The 21,338-nt window shown below is 24.5% G+C and overlaps 3 protein-coding genes across 3 annotated transcripts; 2 read left to right on the top strand and 1 right to left on the bottom strand.

Moving 5' to 3' along the window:
• The first annotated feature begins 923 nt into the window (after nucleotides 1–923).
• On the top strand, nucleotides 924–2,277 carry LOC122501732 (venom serine protease 34-like). Its single transcript, XM_043611445.1, has 3 exons — nucleotides 924–1,077; nucleotides 1,274–1,512; nucleotides 1,894–2,277. Exons 1-3 carry the CDS (start codon nucleotides 1,038–1,040, stop codon nucleotides 2,086–2,088), a joined length of 474 nt encoding a protein of 157 aa, XP_043467380.1. The 5' UTR covers nucleotides 924–1,037; the 3' UTR covers nucleotides 2,089–2,277.
• An 8,646-nt stretch (nucleotides 2,278–10,923) lies between these two features.
• Nucleotides 10,924–12,780, bottom strand: LOC122501736. Its single transcript, XM_043611449.1, has one exon. It carries the CDS (start codon nucleotides 12,778–12,780, stop codon nucleotides 10,924–10,926), a length of 1,857 nt encoding a protein of 618 aa, XP_043467384.1.
• A 4,122-nt stretch (nucleotides 12,781–16,902) lies between these two features.
• Nucleotides 16,903–21,132, top strand: LOC122501735. Its single transcript, XM_043611448.1, has 5 exons — nucleotides 16,903–17,061; nucleotides 19,720–19,851; nucleotides 20,407–20,594; nucleotides 20,831–21,010; nucleotides 21,121–21,132. The coding sequence occupies exons 2-5, from the start codon at nucleotides 19,722–19,724 to the stop codon at nucleotides 21,130–21,132; spliced, it is 510 nt and encodes a 169-aa protein (XP_043467383.1). The 5' UTR covers nucleotides 16,903–17,061; nucleotides 19,720–19,721.
• Nucleotides 21,133–21,338: the final 206 nt, after the last annotated feature.

Here is a 21,338-nt window from a genome sequence, read left to right as displayed (position 1 = left end):
AATTTTATAATAAAAATTGATTAAAATATGAATTTCAGTTAAAATTTTAGATAATTGAATATTAAACTGTCTAAAGTTGAATTAGTAAAAATGGTTTCTAATTTAAATTAGCGATAGAATATTTTGCTTAATAATTTATTTTATTCATATTTAAAAAGTTAATATTTTCCATGTGTATTTTTCATAGGAAATTACGATCGATACTGTCATGTATTACTTCTAAATGTATCGCTCCTAAATTTTTTTAACGAATTTTGATTCCATATAGTTTTAATTTTATGTTGAGATTTTTTTCAATTTTTTAAAAGGCGCAAAACATTTAAAAAATTAATTATTTATAAAAAAAAAATTAATAAATAATTATTAAAAAATAAACTTTTTAAAAATTTTCTAAGTCTAAACAAAAGTATATTTTATTTCCTTTATTTCCCGCTTGGTTCATTTAGAAGAAATACAATTTTGTTTAAAAAGTTTCAGAAAACTTCATTTGACAATAACTTTATAATAAAAAATTTTTTTTCTGTTCTTTAGTAGAAATAGAAATATTTTTTCAACATTTCGATTTAAAAAAAATACTTTTTATTTTCAGATTCGTCATTAGAGGCTTTTAGTGGAGTTTGTGAAATATTTATTCAATTGTTTTTATTGACAGTAAATTTAAATATTTCAATTTTAACTTTAGATCAATAATCATCCATTCAGAAATTGTTAAATAAAAAAATGAAGAATTGAGCAAAAACTTGTGAAACTAAATAAATATTTTCATTGTATACTTACATTTTTAATATAAAGTAAGAATAAATTTTTTTATTTCGTAATGTTTGATGAAGCTACTATTTTTTATCTGATAAAAATGCAAAGTAGCCTCAGAAAGTGGTATATATACAAATTTTTTAAACAGAAATTTGAAAATGATACAGAATTCCTGAAGCAATTTAAATAAGTACTGATTTAATATTAAACATTATAGAGGAAGAAAGGAAATATAAAATCATTGGAAAATAATAAGTATACTGAAAAAGAAAAAGATTTATACAATGTTGATTCAACAAGGGGCAAGAAATTCTTACAATTTAGGTAATTATAATGTTTTGTATTAAATAATTTTATTAATAATTTCTTATTAATATCATAGATAAAGAAAATTGTTTTAAGATGTTTAATTTGCTTATTAGAACTATAATGTTTAAATTGGACACAAATGTATATTTATTTTTCCACAGAGTGCGCAATTAAGAAATATTGTTGTATTGTATTTTTGTATTGTTTTTAGGAATTTCGTTAAAACTTTTTTATTTTTCATTTATATTTCTACTTCTACTGGAAGTAAGTAAGACTCAAGATGCAGATTGTGACTTCTACCAGTATATAGTGCCTGGGGCAAATTATTACATTTACAATCCTCCGTATCCAAACCTTTCTGTTGGACCCAAATATTGCAAATTTAAGGCCGAGTCCCCTCCAGATTCTCGAATTACGCTTAATTGTTCCGATATAGCTATACCACAATCGGTAAGATAAATAATATATTGCATACTTTGGGTTAGTAGTAATGTTATAATTATATTGATATTTTTCTTATTATTAACGATTTTCTTTTCCTTTTCGAATAAGTAAAATATTGCACTAACCTGACAATTGACCTTCACAAATAGCATAACATAAGTTAAATGTTTCTGTCAATAATAATGCAAAATTGCCTTGCAATATTGACATTATATTGAGCTCAATTTTTGTTCTATTTGTGATCACTGAGGAAAATGAGTTTTCTATCCAATTGCTTTTTGACTTAACAAATTTTGCCAAAAAATTTAATTAATGTTTTGAATATTGATTGCTTTTGTTTTTCATTTAAAATATAAACAATTATTTCTTTAAAATTTCATATTTCAGCTACTGTGTGTGAGTCAATATTTAAGTATTAATACAAATCCTTCTAATCCATTAAATCTGCCATCGCGTTTTTGTGGATATGGATCATTTGACATGCAGTCAGTTAGAAATTTGATGACAGTTGTATTTCGTATTTTGCCAAGAGGCGTAGAAGCAAGGTTTTTATGCACTGTAACTGCCTCTTATGAAGATTAATGGACACCTAATATTTTGAACATAAAAATACTTTCTAAAACGTATCATAATTATGACTTAGAATTATAGAATTAAATATACAAGTGATTTATTAATGTATCGTAGACGACAATTTAAATTTGTTTAAAAATTTACGTATTCTTTTTTTTTATAACAAATATAAATTTTAAAATTAAACTATTAATAATATTTGGTCGTTGTACAAAAAGTTATTATAAAGTGTTAAAATTATATTTAACATGACATTAAAGGTTTAATTAAAAGTTTTACCCTTTGCACCAACAAATTGAAATTAAAAAAATAGTAAGTAATAAGTTTGAGAATTCAACATGCAATTTAAATATAATTAGATGGATTATATTTTAAATTGTTAAATTTTTAAAAAATTTTAATTGCATTTCTCAAGAAACAATTTTTTTGGAATTTCTAAATTAAATTATACAAACCTGCGATACTTTTTTTTAAACAAAAATTTAAAAACTTATTCTTATATATTTTTCCACAGGAATTAAAATTTTAAATAATTTAAATGAAAAAACTTTTAAAAATTTTATTATTTTCAAAAATTGTAACTGTAATTCTTCCAAAATTTTATTTTTTTTGAATATTTTGAATTCAATTATTCAAAACTAAGAATTAAAAAAAAAATAATATCAAGTTAATTGCGAAATTGTCAAAATTTAAGAAAAGTTGTCTCGCAAGTTTGAAGGTACACCATTTTTATCTTAATTGAGGCACATCATTGTCTCAATGACATTTTGGTTCCTTATACTCCCCACTACATCTACTATAAGTCACAAAATATATAATGACTCGTTAAAAAAGTTATACCATGTAAACTGAAAAAAACGGTTAATGTCACACACGAGAAACTGGCGATTTCGACACTTTTACTTACTTTTGTCGTTCCCTACCTAATTAAAATGATTATTATACACAAGGTATATTTAAAGAGCACAATAATTTATCAATTATGGTACTGCAAAATTATTTTTATAATTTTTAAAATATAATAATAAACGGAAACATAAAGTTTAAAAGTTCTAGAGATATGACCATATCCGAATTTTGAACTTCATAATCATCATTTACTTGAAAGGTAGGTGTCTATAATTTGATGTTAACATTATTCTAATATTAAGAATTGATATTTGTTATAATTTACTTTTAGTCGAATTCTTATTTTATAGATTAAATAAGTATGATAAATATAAATGACTATAAATTACACACTATGAAATTGCATGTATAATAAATTTTTGAAGTGTAATAATTATTTTCTATAATTTCTATGTAATCTAATTATAAATTAACATAATTTTTAACTTGTGAAATGGAAAGTAATATAATTGTTAAAAATAGAATATTTAGTTGTTATAATTTTTAAGAAATCTAATTATTATTCGAAATAATTATTGTTTTATATATGTTTTAAATAACATACATTTAAATCCTCGAATTATTATTCTGTATAATTGTATTAAATATAATTTTAATTTCTTACAATTTTTATTGTATATAATTAAATGTGACAAACCTACAACGTATGATGATGAAAAGGAACATTGACGATACCGACAGAAACTTGAGAAATCCAAGTAAATGTATGTGAAACAGTAAGTTCCGCTGGTAACGTCAAAGTTCCTTTTAATTACCGTACTTTGTAGGCACAGAAAAGCATATGGTAATTGATCAACATTTGACAATCTGTTTGTCACATTTAATTTTTCGTTTTTTCTCAAAATTTATTTCCTTCTCGCAATAGTCATTTTTATACTTCAGGTCACTTACGCTCTTTATAAATATTCTCAACTTTTCTTAGGAATCTTTAAATCGAAAGTTTTAAAAAAAAGTATTCACGGTAAGCAAAATGTATTCATCGTAACCCACCAATACGGTTTTGTCGCGAAAATGCAATCACCGAACGTCTCCACCAATACTTTTTCTCTATTCTGAATACTTTTTTTTTACTGGGTAATTAATATAATGCTTATTTTACAAACTTTTAACGTATTAATTTTTATGTCACGGAATTTATGTTTCGCAGAATATTGACTAATTATAAATACCTTATCCAATAATTTTCATTTCATATAATTTTGATATACTGTAATCTAATTTTTAATGGTAGTTTCCCAACCTTGTCAATAAGTGAAGATCGATAAAATAGAATTCTTCTTAAAAAAAAAACCGCAATATTATTTTTTGTTTTATACACGTTTCAAGAACACATGACAAATAAAATGAGTCATGAATATATGCAAATTTTTAAAAAATTATTAATAATACTTTCCAAAAAAATAAATTATTTTCTAAAATGTTAATACATCCTCTGAACAGTTCAATAATAATAAATTATATTTTTATAAATAATTTTTCTCAGGAATTCAATTATTTTAAAATCAAGTTCAATAAACTTAAAAAATCAAATGTTATAATTATGAATCAGACATGATTATTTTAAAAAGTTGAAAACATTCTTTGTTTAGTTTAATTTTTTAAAGTTAATGTTTGATTTTTCTCAATATTTTTGACGTAGTAGAAGCCATTGTAAAATATTAATTCTTTGTCCATTTTATTCAAAGGCATAAATAATACAAGAAAACGCAAATTAATGTTTAAACAGACCTACTGAACAATACACCAAATAATATTTATAATGTCTCACAAATATTTGAATTAAAACTTAGTCTTTGGTGTATGAGCCAAAATAAAAAAAAATAAAAATATAAGGTTTTTTTTAAAACATAACACACAATTCACTGAACATAGTTTATTGAAGAATAAAAATGAAAGCACTAATTATATTCGACAAATTTACATTTATTCTCGTCAGACCGTTTTATTCGGATAATTTCGTCGTTACTTAATTTCGATCATCGACACCTACAGTTATTTATTTAGGGTAAAATGCGGATAGATGCCCCTTTTCTCAGATCTCCAATATGAAAGAAACAATGTTTATGAATTAATATTTCTTTTTATACCTATATTGGCCATAACAATTTTGCTATAAAGATCCAGCCCGCTGGTACCCCGGGGTTATTGTTATAATAATGTGAAAATTTCAGATTACTGAAAATGTCCAAATATTTTCAAACCACTGGACAAAATTCCTCATTACAAGGACATTTAACACGTTAGAAAATATTTTCAATTATTTTCGTGTCTCAAATTAATCAGAGCACCATATTAGATCGGCGTTTTACATTTTTTTATAATAATTATTGTAATAAATGAGGAAGCAACTGTCCGTATCAAAGAGGATAGAAGCCCCCTATTTGGAGAGGATAGATTTTTACCAAAAATTTAATTGTTTTAAAGTCACTTTTATAATTATATGAGATTAATTTCATCAGAATTGCATTACTTGGAATTTAAGTGTCAATAATATGAAAAATTTAATTATTTGGGGGTTAAATCTTAGCTGGTACATAAAATATATCATTTTAAAAAAGTTTCTATTTCTATTTCTATTTAGCACCAAAAAAATTCAATAAAAAATATTTTTGGAAAACTTCTGTATCCATTATAATATATACATAATAAATAGAATACAATAAAAAATTATATAATAACATTTTATAATTTTTAATTAATTAGTTGAATTATTATATAAAAATATAATGGCAATAGTAAATTATTACATGTAATTTCCTACATTATGTTTTGATTTTAAATTCAATTAAAAACAATTCTAAATTCGAATATCCTAAATATTTCATGTTTTTAAACGGGGCGCATGAGATCGAATTTCAATTTTTCAGAAATCTAATTTAACCGAATATCAATTTATGCGAATCGTTTTTTCGTGGAATTGTAATTTTACAGAAGCGTAATTAAATAGAATCTGAATATTGCCGAAAATCTTTTTGCTAGAAATCTACTTCATCAGAATGTACATTTGTTCGAATATTAATTTACTAGAAATTCAACTTATCCGAATATCAATTTGATAGAATTATTTCGGCGCGAATTTTGATTCGCATAAATTGACATTCGGCTAAATTATATTTCTGGAAAATTGAAATTCAATCAAATTGTCTTTCTGCCAGATTATAATTCGGACGAATAAATATTCTACTAAAATGATATTTTAGGTAATAAAATTCTATTAAATAATATTTCTAACAAGTCTGGTTAGGGTCTTTTCATGCGCCCCATTTAAAAACATGAAATATTTAGGATATTCGAATTTAGAATTGTTTTTAATTGAATTTAAAATCAAAACGTAATGTAGGACCCGTTTGCAAATTTTTTAAAAGTTAACACAACAACTAAACAATAAAAGATAAAGTATAGGTGCCTCTAGGAAAAAGTGTCGCAATTAAATGATTTTTCAAACAAGCCATCGAAAAATGAAATCGGTTGATTCATTTAGTCACAAGAGTAAAAATACCGTAGGTATGGCCAGTTTGCCCCACTCTCCCCTAATAAATATTATTATTTTATTATATTATTTATATATTATTTAAAACTATTTAACTATTATTTAACTTTTTCACGTCGAATTAGTTATTAGTATAAATTTTTATTACTACTTGAGTAATAAAGTGTTTATATAAAAAAAATTCAATTATTTTCAAAAGTAATAAAATTTATGATAAAAAAATTACGTTATTATTATTGAATATTTAAAGAGGTTTTATATTAACAACTTTGTAAGTTTGGATTTTTTATACTTTTAACTAACAATTCTATAAAAGAATTATTTTTTTAAAGAAGTTTATTTGAATTTTACTTGAAATGGTTTTTTGTAAGTTTTTATTTTCTGATATGAAAAATTGAGAAATATCCAAATAGATGAAATTTTGTTAAACTAAATTCTAAAGAAATGAATTTGAAAATTCAAAGAACTTTATCAAAAATTAATATTGGGGAGACTAGGTGCAGTTGTTTTAATTTTGATAAAAACAGTTACTGTGATTAGAGTTTAATTCCAATTTGTTTGGTCAAACGATTAAATCAAAGGTATATTATCTAGTTTTAAAAGACAATAATTGATTTAGCTTTATATCTATTATTTAATTAACTAGAATCATTTGAGTGACAGCGTGTAAATTGTAACAACTGCACAAAGTGAATGTCGGTTGTTACAATACCAAAAATCATCGATAAAATTTCTAAATTGAAGGCAAATAATTTTTTATAACAATTTTTATTAATTATTTATAATTTTTGGCTCAACGTAATAGTACGTGACAGTTTCATAGAGATGGCAGCATTAATATTGTTTCGAAATGAAAAAAACTTAAAAAAGTTTTTTTTTCATCAATTTTGAAGACGAATTTAGAAAATCCATGAGATTTTTCATAAAAAATGAGTGTAATTACATTTTTGACAAATATTTTACATTTCAAACGAATCTGCTGAATTTTGGAAAAAATATCCGTTCTCATTATCACTTGTAACAACTGCACAACAGGTACATTTTTTACAATAAAACACTTTATTAAAAAAGTATACACTAAATGTGGACAAGCAAGGCAGTTTTTTAAAGCTTAATCCTCATAGAATTGATATTAAAAAAATTACTTTGTTAAGTATAAAGGTCTATTAATTATTTAAAAAATATCAGACACACAGTTAATTTGGGGATATAAAAAAGCGTTGCAGATCATATTTATTCGAAAAAACGATCAAAATGATCCATATATTGTATTAAAAACTGCAAGAGTTGATATCATTTGTTTGTTTTACAGTGTCATTGAACATCTGTCAATGTGCAAAAATGTATGTAAATTTTAGGTTTTGTTTGTGCTTTTCGTGAATATATATTTTTTAAAAAAAAGTTAAAAATAAAAGTAAATTTTAGAGAAAAGGATTTTTTAATGACTTTACAACTACTCTGTAATTGTCATAAATTTTTAGTTAACCTTCTCTAGAAAAAATTTATTACAAAATCTTTATTGGAAATTTTATACGAATCTAAACATCTTGCCAATTAAACAACAATCAATTAGTTAATGGAATTATAATTAATAAAGTTTAATTTCGATTATATTATTTAGTATCAGGTTTTCGTAACGAGAGTTATGGATGTTTCAATTGAATCGTGAATTTCAAAAAGAGCTCAACTCGGTTTTTTGAAATTTTACAGAAGACACAGAAAACTGTTTATTTCAAACAGCTTTTATTAAAAGAGTCCAGCTTTCTTTAGTAGTAACTAGATGCTATTTTATATTATAAAATGATAAAAGAATTGTCCTTAATAACAGTGAATTTAATAAAATTGAAATTATAGTTTTCAAAGTTGAGTCCTTTTCAAAATTCATGAAAAAAATTTAATCCTTTTAATCACAAAAATATATTAATAAAATGTTTTACTATCGAGAAACAATTTATTTATTTATTTAATTTTAAAATGTATTGAATTTTTTTAACTCAAAAATAATTCAGCATTAGGTTAGAAAACAAACAATCTTAGGTTAAAAGTTAAAGGAAAACGCACTTTAATACACTTTTCTCTGAGTAGAGAAATTTTCGATATTAATTATATAATAATATAATATTAATTATCGATATTAATTATCAAAACGAGTTCTATAAATAAGTTTTATTATTAACAATTTCTAGCAGAAACAAATGTTGTGGCAATAAGAATTAAATAATGAAATAACAAAGCGTGAAAACTTTAAAATTAGTTACAATCAGATAATGTGAATATAAATCAGCTTTTGACATTTAATTTTCTGCAGATTCTAAAACTCCTAAAAAACTGTAGATATTGTGCTTTGATAAATAAAATCTTAAAATCAGAAAATTCTGTGTTCAATAAAATTAGTAAACATTTTGCGATGGAGATTTTTATTAAATTTTTAGAATTCGAGTAAAAAATTTAATGATGAAATTAAACATTTTTTCCGTTTGATTCTTATCCTCGTAATTATCTGTGTAATATAAGTTATTTGCTTTCATTAATTATTGAATTATATATATTAGGAAAACTGATAAAAGATTTTAGTTTAATTTTCTTTTCTTTTTAATTTCTTAGTGTTCTTTGTGAAGAGATATATGACAGAGAAAATTATTCTCTACTTTTGTTATGACTCGTACTTCCAGTTCGTTGTTTGAAGAAATGGTAGTATCTTCATATTTAATTTAAAGCTTAATGCTTTAATTATTGATATTGTTATGTTCGGGTATTTTTTATTTCCTCGTGGTGTTCTTCTTGCTGTAAGAAAATAAAAAAATTAATGAATTTAGAATAAAACATTAACTTACTTTAGATTCTCTTTAGGTTGAAAAAAATATAACAATTTATTTAAAACAAGAATTATGGATTTTATAGTGCGGACAAATTTTTCAACTATATTAAAAAACTTAAACTTAAATAAATAAAAATAAAAAAAATTATTATTTTCATTAAAGCAAAATTGCTTTACTTGTTAGAAAAAATGACCAAGCCTAGCAATAGTCCGATAAATTGAAAAAGGAAGATTTGAAACTTTAGAAAAAAACCTTTGAGCAATGTAAATATATTTTTAAATATACTACGATTTTTTTGGCAAAATTAATTGTAGAATCGTTTTAGGAAAAAGGAAACAAAAAATAGTTTAAAGATATTATGCTGTACTAATGAAAATACAATTTATAAAGATAATCTTGCATATTGAATTTAATTTGCAGTGAAAATTCAATTTAATTTAGTGAAGATATTTTTTATTTTAACTTTCATTAAAGACGAGTTTCAAACACAATTCAGGCCAAAATCCTTTGACAGAAGTGTGTAAATTAATTTACTTGATTTTTATATACAAAATTCTCATTTTCGAAAAATTAGCGCTTTTGACACCTTTTGTCATGCTGCATTTAATATAAAAATTTCTTTTTCGTGGTAAACCCTCACTGTAGATGTAAAGTAAAAGTAGTTATAAATTCTTTCAAAATATTAGAAAATTTTTTTCTTGGGTTTTGCTAATTGTTTTAATTTTTCACTGAAACCTTCTTCTATGCTATTATGAGATTTGGTCATTTTTAAGCACTGCAAATATTTAAGTAAAAGGCATAATTAATATTATAAAATAATAAAAAGAAGAAATTCAAACCTCACAGACTTCTTCGATGAAATGAAATAACAATTTAATCTTAATAATCTTGCTGGATAAGATTGGAGTAAGTTTCTTGAATAGATTCTATGAAACCAATGTTTGAATATTTTAGTTGTCCAGTTAAAAATAATACTTTTTTCTCGTCAACGTGTAAAGTTTAATTCTCCTCTCGAATATTCTTAGTTTATTTGTCTCGTTCTCAATTTTTTCAATTCAACCGTTTGAATGAATTTTTAGTCTGAGAAATTTTCAAAGTTTGGATGTAGATTCAACAATTTTTCCTTCATTTTTTGTCCAAATCAGCTTGCTCATCTAGTAATAAAGAAAATTTTGTAAAATTAAATTTGTCAAAACTTGAATAGCGAATTTTTAAAAGGTTCAACTTGATTTTGGGAAACTTTTAAAGAAGACAAAATAACTAATATTTTTAATTTTAATTCATAGAAGAGAGTTATTTGATATATAGTTTCTGTAATTATACTGAAAACTAAGCATAAATATAAGTTTAAATTATTTATTTTTTAAGAGAATTAATTAGAAAAATATTTGTCAAAATTTTTCGCTATTATTTGATTTCAAAATTTAATATTTAATTAAAATTTAAAAAATGAGAAATTATATTAAACTTAGAATAAATAAATATTGTATTTTTTTATTGTTATAATGATTTCTGTATACTTTATAATATTAAAAATTTAAATAATTTGTCGTAAGACGTTTGTATTATAATATAAAAAAATTATCAAACCTGTTATGAAGAACATGTGATGTAGTTCCCTTGCTTCTAGAACATGTCTCCGAAACATCGTTTTACAATTACAAAAGATTTGTTTTCAAATTTGTGACAATGAAATGCTTGGTGAATTTTAAAATTATGAGGTCTGTAAATTTGAAACTCTTTTTGAACAGAGACTTCATAAGCCATTAATTTCATATTGAGAGAAGCAGTTTCCACTGTTTTACAAATAAAAACGGGTCCATCGTTGTATTTAAGGATTATTTCCAATGCTGCAAATTGAGGAAGGTTGTCATCGGAGTAACCAATAGGCAAAAGACATTTCCTTGGAACATATTTATTTCCGTTAACGATTACCCATGATGTTGTGCAAAGCAGTTCTCCTGGTAGAAGTAAATGAGTAAACGGTAACTCATAATTTAATATTAATTTTTGGCGGCCGAATTGAACTTCATTTGTAAAAGGTTGTAGTAACTCTAACGCTTGCCTTTGTTGATATCTAACTGATAACGTTTGAGGCAAATTTTTATAGTTTCTCATTCCTTGCGTAATTCTTTTAAAAACTTGATGTTTTGCTTCCGGACGTAAGCACATAAATGTGCAGAGCGGGCCAAAATACAAAATTATTTTTGGATAGTGTATCATAAAATGTTGTTTAGGGATTAAAGTGTCGGCACCATATAGATCGGTGAATCCTTGTAAATATTCCGTTATTAAATCACCCAATGTGTCTATCATTCCGCGGCCAATTTCAAATCCGAACACAATACACGATATTTGCAGCAGAGTTAAGTAATTTTCGAAGTAAGAACAATTTATCTCGACGAGGTCCTGAATTACAAATAACAATATATACGCCAGTGTCCAAATTTCTACAGCTGATAATTTTAAACCTGCACCTGGAATGAGGTGTGTGGCCTTTAGTGGAGGTGGACGCTTGTCCACTTCGGTGTAACCAAAATCAAAGGAAGCTATTCGCTTATTTAGATCCGCAACTGAAATTTTATTTAATATAACTTTTTGGCACAAGTATTGTATTGTTTTAGGTATTACACCTAGAATTAGGTCATGAATTAGGTCAGGGGGTGCACCTTCAGTTACATGAAATCCCAACAATTCATTTAAAATACTTCTTCTATTAATTCCGTATTCTGTCATCAATTTTTCCTTTTCCTGGCCAACTGCATTTTCTATATTTTCAACTTGTTGGTTGTGATCTATTTCATTGCGTAACAAATTCTCATCTTCCTCGACCATTTTATGCATTTCTTTTAGACTAGCAAGACAAGTTCGACACTGATGCCTAGTTTTACCAAATGATTCTTTCACACCGCAGGCACAATTTTGTGAAAGGTTATCTCCAATACTGGCTAAAATTGAACCTCTGATAAGTGTCCCATCTGAATAATTAATGCCATTCTCGATTTTTTTAAAATCTTTGACAATACACTTCAACACACAATTTATGTCATATAGTTTGACATATTTCGATCTTACAATTCCGACTAAATGGATGTGACGTAGTGAAGATCGGTACATAGGGTGTACTTGAAGAGTGGTAGCATAAATCATTAAAAACTTTTGATTTCCAGCAGCCTTCGATCCTAAACCGTCACACATATCTACATCATCCATATAGAGTAAAATATTGTGGTGAGAATTATCTTGTCTCCATATTTGAGTTTCATACTTTGATCCGTCCCGAAATGATGCAAGTATGCCTGGCTTGGAAGTATGATTGTCTAAAATATCAGCGTACGTTGGATTTTTTGAAAAATTCCTTAAAACTTTGGAGAGAGGAACAAAGTACATTTCGCCAACTTTTAATTTTGTAGGACGTTCTTCATTAGTTTTCGCACTTCCATGCTTGACAAACCGTTTTCCTAAAATGCGTTTCTTTGGCATGAGTACATTAAATTCATTTTCGAAATACTTTGTTCGTTTTTGTTTACTATTAAATTCATTAATAAAGTTCAGGTTTTGAACATATTTATTGATATTAAAAAATTCTCCAAGTTGCAGATTTCCTTTTTCGGATACTATTCTTTCTACTTCTCGCAAAGAATGAATGACAAATTATTAAATAGCTTCTTGCATAGTTTTAAGTATAATTTCAATTTTTTCTTCAGATATATTCGTAGTCGATCTCAGTTGTAGTAGAAGCAGCCCTATGACACGCTTTCTAGGATCATTTTCATTTGCAGGTACTTGTTCATCTTCGTCATCGGTAATATATTTATCTAATTCATCAGTAACGCTTTCATCAAAATCACCAGTATCGCCTTCATCTGACTCATCTGATTCGTCCACATCAATTTCGTCCGTATCGCTATCACTAACTAACAATTTTTGATTATTTCTTTCGTTAATAGATTGGTTTTCGCTGTCACTAATTAACATTTCCTGATTATTGGTTTCATTGCTTGATTGATTTTTGCTGTCACTAATTGACATTTCTTCATTATTGATTTCGTCGATTGATTGGTTTTCATTGACCGATTGATTTTCGTTGGTCGATTGGTTTTCGTTGGTCGATTGGTTTTCGTTGATCGATTGATTTTCGCTAATCGAGTTTCTTGATTCGTCTACAATATTCCTTTGAACGCCTTCATCTTTTCCTCCAACTGCTGGTTCAATCATTACTCTCATTTTGTGATTTCTTGATTTGTGAGATCTGAGAGAGGATTTGTTGTGAAATACCGCTTCACAGTTCAAGAAAGTGCATTAAAATCTTCGATTTATATTGAACAATGCATGGTTTCGCTGTAAATGATCATTTATGTCATTATCAGAATGAAAATATTCTTTGCAGGCTTCACATTGTATTGGAAGGCGTTCCATTTCTGAAAAAAAAGAAAACTAAGTATTTTTGCAAATTTAGGAACAGATTCAAATTACGACTGTTTCCAATAGAATAAAAATGATTAATAAAATGCAATAAATATTCTCTAAAATTTTAAATATTTCAGGTTTGTATTTCTAAGCTTTAAACAAAAAATTTCAATTTTCCGTGAAAAAATAAATGAAAATAATAATTTTACATTTCAGAAATCACACATATTATATAAATTCTTTTATTGTTTTGGAGTCACTGAATATATATATATATGGGTGATTCTCCTGAAAGGGACCACTTCACGTGTCTCCAACATGAGGTTCATTATTTAAATTAATTTTTCATTAATATTTTATCAAGTTTAAATTTTTTGAAAAATTTATTTATAATCTACGAAGATTTATCTATCTTTATATAATCTTCTATTGCTTATATTTAAATTTCTTCCTATTTAAAAAACATATTTAATTTTGTCATCGAATTTTGGTTAAACAGAATGTATATTTTATAATTATATTTTAACGTATTTAAACAATTTCAACATATTTATGATATATATCAAATTAAAGTTTAGAATATAAGGATTATTTTTTACTTACATTTGTTTAAAATAAGGTAAAAAAGTTATTTAAATTATTAATTAAAATAGTATTATCAATGAGAGTAAAAATTAAATTCATCTCCGAAGCCTCATTTTTTATATAATAACATCATATTTTTTAACGTTTTAAACATAATATGTAATCGATGTGAAAATATTTGATGATTAAAACTAAAAATATTGTTTAAAAAATTGTAATATTTTTAAAATTAGAAAAAATGAGAATTTTTTCATTAAATTATCAATTCATCTCCGAAGCCTTTTTTATATTTGATAGACGTTTTCTTTTGTTTTTAATTTTTTAATCATTGTTTTGAAATATTTAACCCTCAAATTAAATTATTAATTTAATAAAAATAAAATATACAAGCAAAAAGTGCAATAAATTAAAACATAACAATTTATTATTTTAAAAAAATATTCCTACCGAGTTTTTTTACAAAATAATTAATTTAAAAGTTATAATTAATTATACTTAACCTCTAGAACACATGATAGTAGAATGTTCCTGGAGGTCTTATTTCTGAAAATTAATTTTGCGCAACTTATATTTTTATCTTTAAACATTTTCTAAACTTATTTATGAAAGAAAAGTAACAAAAAAAGAATAATTTGATTTTTTGGAAATTCAACCGAAAAAGGGTCCCTTTCAGGAGAATCACCCATATATATATGAAAGTTGTCAGAACAAAAAGGGTCAAGCCACAATTTCATGATTTTATAGAAAACGAAAATAAATTTCAAAATTTTTTCATCATTTAAGAAAAATCTTTAAAGAGACTGTTTCGAGATATTATTTCGCTTAAATAGTGTAAATACAATTTATTAAAATAAACCTACATATTAATGAAAAAAAAGTAAAAGTGGACCATTTTAGGGTTACGTTACGAAGAATAATATTTAAATTTTTGAAAATTAGTAATTTTCCAAAAACTTGTTACTGAAAAGTGATTTTAATTGATAGTGGAAAAGGAACAAAAAACAAATTTATTTGATTCAAACTATTTCTAAATAGGCATAAATTTTTTCAGTGAAATTTAATAATATATTTAAGAATATCAAAAAGAAGGCAATTTTTTTAACCATATTAACTTGCTCCCTTTTGTCATGCCACCCTTCATATATACTTAATAATAATAATAAATAATAAGTTTCGGTAATAAACTTAACAACATGCTCAAAAGTTATTTCTATTTAAAGTGATATTTCGACTGTTAACACACATGTGAAAAAATTACGACTTTACACACGTTTAGAGGGAATCCCTCACTACATTGTAAAATAAGCAACATTACAACATAAACAAAGGAATCAACAAAAATTTAGTTTTAACGCAAACTTACAAATATGTAGTAAATTATTCTAAATTATAAAATTAATAAAATTAATTTTCGGTCTCAAAAATAAAAATTAATTACACGAATGCACATCTTCGAAGGAATTCCACTTGACATGGAAAAATAATGTAACATTAACAAATAAGTAAAAAATTCATTAAACAATTCATTTTAATTATATTTATAATATAATTTTGTCATTAAACAACAGTGGAACAAAAAATGTTTTGAAAACTTGATTTTTTCATTTGACATAACCTAACTTTTTCGAGTTTTTTCTGGCTTTGAAGCTTCATAATTAAATATTAATTATTTTTAAACTAAATGTTTTTTTAGAAATGTGTTGAGAAGTAAATTGTCGAAAGGTATAGAAACTGATTTTATTTTGCAATGAGAAAAACAAAAGTTATTTAAAAAATACTGAAACCGTAGAGGGAATTCCTCCCTACGTGTGTGACGGAGGGTTAAATAATATTTGTAATTCTAATGAGATATAAACAAACAATAGAGATTAAACTTAAACATATAATTATTGACATTTTCAAAACAATCTTCTACACAAACTCACTTATATGTTGTAAAACAACATAAAAAAAGCGAAAAGCGAATGAATGAAAAATTTTATAATTATCATAACCTTAATTCATTATATTTTCAAAATTGGGATTTTGAAAGAAAATATAACACATATAATGTTTATGAAGATTTTTCGCATTTACACTGTTCTCTTTTTAAGGCTTTACTATTATTTAGTATTTCAAGATTTGCCAATTTTATATTTTTAGAAAAAAATTATTCATAAAAAATATCCACAAATAATAAGTTCTTATTTCTTAGATTTAATTTTCAATGAATATTTACCTGTTGACAAATTTTATCCACTTACAAATAACTAGTTTCGTAAGGTTTTGTTATTCCTATTTCCCATTTATTAAATAAATGTACAACATTACTATATTAAAAAGCTTTTTGTTTATTTCATGGGTGTCAAAATAATAAATTTGACATATGAACAGGGTTGAGTAATTTATCATGCTAACTTAATACTAGTAAAGGCCAACGCACAATCGGTTCGTAAAAGTCGTATGCAAACAGGGTTGGGAAGTGAGGCGTCACTCGAGGTTTTTGACTGTTTTAGGATGCGATTCCATGTGAGCAGAATACGTCGATCGAAAGCAGAAAATAATGAGTGCAAAAGAGATAGATAGATGTTTTTGTTCATTTACTCTCATAATTCTGATTCTCTGCTTTCGGTCGATGTATTCTATTCACATGGGATCACACCTTTAGGTTGAGTCCACAATAAGATTTTTTTAGTGTCATTGACCATAAGTGACAGCGAGCTGTGACAGTGTACCTTTACTCTTATGTGTCACCATGATAACCTACAGGCAGACAGACAACTACCAAAGGTGTGAGTGCGCCATTATGTATATATTTCATTACTTACCTTTATTTTTGACGATTTTTTTCCAAAGAAATTAATTTTATTTTGTAATTATAAAATGATTTCCAATTTATTTGCAAAACACTGAGGACGAAAACTCGCGATTTAATTAGTTTCTCTAAATTTAAATATAATTAAAATTACAACTGCAATGATGTTAAAAAGAGCGACTGTTGCTCCATCTTCTAAGTACATGATAGTTTTTAAAGTACTATTTTTCATTTGGAAATGTGAGTGTACCATTCTATGTTTCATTTTCATTACTATAATTGCGAGAGTACATTCGATTATTTCGATTTAAATTCGAGATTTAGGAAAATATTACGCATGTTTTTATAATAAAAAAAATATTTATATAGGTTAAATTTCTAGATGAAGATTATTTTCAAAATAATTTTTATATATTTTTTGATGAATTAATTTCAAAGATTAAAAAAAATTTTATTGTTTTTTTGAAAATGTAAATTTATTTTAAATTACTGATCGTGAATGTTATTGTGAACTTTACCAATCCAACATTTATAAAGAAGAAAATGTGATTAAAAAAACGTTAGAACTTATTTACGTCGTATTGTCATAATTCTCAACAATAGAATGTTATTTTTGGAAACCTTGACAACACCTTGTCAAAAAAATAACAGAATAATTTTTTATTTATTCTTGAATTCCTGCGAACAATTTAATTTTGTGTTTCTTAAGACGAAACTGACTGAGTGCGCTTGAAATAAAAATAAACAAAGGTAATTTTAATTCGTTTCAATATGTGTACTTTAATTATACAAAAAAAAAATAATTTAAATAATTAATAGATAAATACTAATTAATAATATAAAAAGGCAAAGACAGGGAAACTTATTATTTTTATACAGTGCTGCTCAATAACTTTTGCCCACCCTACAGCGATTGAGAGCTGTACAAAAAGTTTTGTATTTTATTTATTATTAAAGATAAAAATCTCAAAAAGGTCTCTTTTTAAAGCTCTTTTCCTGAGCTTTAACACTGTATAAAATAAAAATAAAAAAATTAATTTGTTAATGTATAAAAAATGTTATTGCAACATAAAATTTTTCGTTTTTTTTTGTTTTTTTTAAAGTGATACAGTTTGTTAGGAAATGGTCGCATTTTAATCCCACATATATTTTCTGAAAGCTAGTTTTATCACCTTTAAAATGCATTTTTTAAAAATTTTATACGATAATTTTTAAGAAAAATATGATTTTTTGTTTAAAAAAATAGCCATTTTTTTCAATTGTTGATAACTCAAAAACGGTTACTTTAGGAAAAAAATTTTAAGAACATAAATTATTCCTTTTTATGTGCAGAATTAGAAAAAAAATATTAAAAATTTTTTTTTCAAAAAAATTTTTTTTTCAATTGTCGACAACTCAAAAACGGTTACTTTAGAAAAAAAAATTTTAAGAACATAAATTGTTCCTTTTTATGTGCAGAATTAGAAAAAAAATATTAAAATTTTTTTTTTCACAAAAATTTTTTTGACTTTTTTTGAAAAAATTTTTTTTTTCATTTTTTATATTTTTTAGTTTTAATTGTAGAAACTCGCTTTTTACACTCATTACAACAAGCAAGAAAATTTTTCATCGTATTTATTTAATTTTTTTCAATAATTTTAACTCACCAATCATTTAAATAACTTTTGATATAATACTTATTTATTATATTGTTTGTAAACGGATTAAAGGTTCTTAATTACTTCGACGAATGTCATCATAATGTCAGTCTTGTGACAATTGTCATAAATATCGGAAGTCTTTCTCTATATATTTGAAAATACGTATATTTAATTGTATTTCAGAAGAAAATATTTTTTATACATGCAAAGTAAAAATAAAAATAATTTAATTTTCTATAACAATTTTAAACGTGATTTTTTAAAAAATAAATAACATTATTAACGAACTTCAATTATATAAAATAAAACAAGTGCCTGAAAACAATTGTCAATACTTTCACATTTCATATAAAAATAAATAAAAAATAAATAAAAAATAAAAAAAATAAATAAAGACAAAAAAAAATTTTTTGAAAAAAAAATTTTTTATATTTTTTTCTAATTCTGCACATAAAAAGGAACAATTTATGTTCTTACAAATTTTTTCCTAAAGTAACCGTTTTTGAGTTATCAACAATTAAAAAAAATGGCTATTTTTTAAAACAAAAAATCATATTCTTCTTAAAAATTATGGTATAAAATTTTTAAAAAATGCATTTTAAAGGTGATAAAACTAGCTTTCATAAAATATATTTGGAATTAAAATGCGACCATTTCCTAACAAACTGTATCACTTTAAAAAAAACAAAAAAAAACGAAAAATTTTATGTTGCAATAACATTTTTTAAACATTAACAAATTAATTTTTTTAATTTTTATTTTATACAGTGTTGAAGCTCAGGAAAAGAGCTTTAAAAAGAGACCTTTTTGAGCTTTTTATCTTTAACAATAAACAAAATACAAAACTTTTTGTACAGCTCTCAATCGCTGTAGGGTGGGCAAAAGTTATTGAGCGGCACTGTATGTGATATTTTATTTTCTTAAATAAAAAGGAAATCATTTATTATATTATTATTATTAATTCTGATTATTATTAATATCATTATATTTCAGATATGAATAATAAAGACAGCTATAACATTAAGAGGGGTCGATGTAAGTGCGAAGAATGTCCTGTGTATTGTTTCAGCAAGGACAATTTGTGTTCCTATTGTGGATGCGTTCCTACAAAACACGCTAAAATAGGTGAAATAACAGAAAAAGATTTCAGACTTTAATATATTAAATTTGTTTATTAGTGGTTGAAGAGAAAAAATTTAACTTTCTACTATATTTTAAAAAATATTAAAATTTTAAGCATTTTTATTTTTGGAAAATTGAGTTATTTATGAATTTAATTATTTATTACTTAATTAGTTTTTAAATATCCTAAAACTAATTAAAATAATATTAGTTTGTAAATACACAATCAGTTGTAATGTTTTCTCAATGAGACTTTAGTAACAAAGATTATTACAAAATTATCAATATTGTTTTTTAAAGATATGAAAATTTTTACCTTGAAACAAATTTTTAATTTTCTATTTTTGAAGATTTCGAATAAAATTTGTTAAATAACCTTTAGAATGTATAAAGTCAAATAATGTTTTCTCTTCAAATTTTGAAAAATGTTTGTTTTTTGAATTATACTGAAAAAAAGTCTGAAACAAATTTTTTCAAAATTGTCCCTTTCTAATCTTTTACTTTACTTTAAAGCCTGGTGTTGGCAATATTTATTTTAAAACTTTATATTTATTTCAGAAAATGAATCAACTGCAGGAACTTCTGTAGAAGAATCAGAAACTTCATCAACTGCACCAATTCAAATGCGTGAAGAAATCTTTCCAGACAATCCAAAGGATGAAACATTCAAAGAGGCAATTTTTAATGAAACTGACGAAAGCCAAAATCCATTCTTAAACTTACCTTTGGACATTCAACAACACATGGTAAAAAATTTAAATTAAATTCTATACATTCTAACTAATTTTATCACGAATCGAAAAATATCATTACTCTAAACTAGTAACTGAATAAAATGAAAATCTTACTAAAACTAATTTAAAATTCTATATAGATATCTTAATAACTTAATCATTTTAATAATTAAGGTTTTTCATTTTTAAATATTTCTTTAAGCCTTTTAAATGAATACGATGTTAATAAATGTATAATGCACACACAGAATGACTTAGCTCTTCTTATTCCGGATACTTTTAATTTGAATAAAGAAGCAGACATTCAACTAGGATTATATTCAAAAATGGAGAGAAATGAGTTCAATAAATGCATTCGAACCTTTGCAGATAGAATGATAAAGAGTGGTTACACTTCAAAAGAAGATGTTCTTCAAATTTCTTTAATGGCATCTAATAAGTTTTTATTTTTTAATGAAAAACAAAATCTTCAATTCTAAATTTTATTAAGAAACCATATTACGAAAAAGTTTGAAATCATCCAAAAATTTGTTTCCAGATTTTACGATAAATAAGGGATTCAATTTCCTAGGGAAACACTCCCCATTTCATCTCTTTGACAAAAATTCTTGATGTGTTACCAAAAAGCATGATAAATATGTATTTATTACTTATATTTTAGATATTTAAATTAAAAATTATTGAATAACTTTTTCTACTGAATGTAAGGTTAATATTATTTACAAAATGTATTCGAGAAATGTCATTAAAAAACAA

This window comes from Leptopilina heterotoma, unplaced genomic scaffold (assembly GCF_015476425.1).
Source record: "Leptopilina heterotoma isolate Lh14 unplaced genomic scaffold, ASM1547642v1 Lhet_213, whole genome shotgun sequence".
In the NCBI taxonomy this organism is placed as follows: domain Eukaryota; kingdom Metazoa; phylum Arthropoda; class Insecta; order Hymenoptera; family Figitidae; genus Leptopilina; species Leptopilina heterotoma.
Note: the sequence above shows the minus strand (reverse complement) of the source record. Positions and strands in the feature narration are given on the sequence as shown.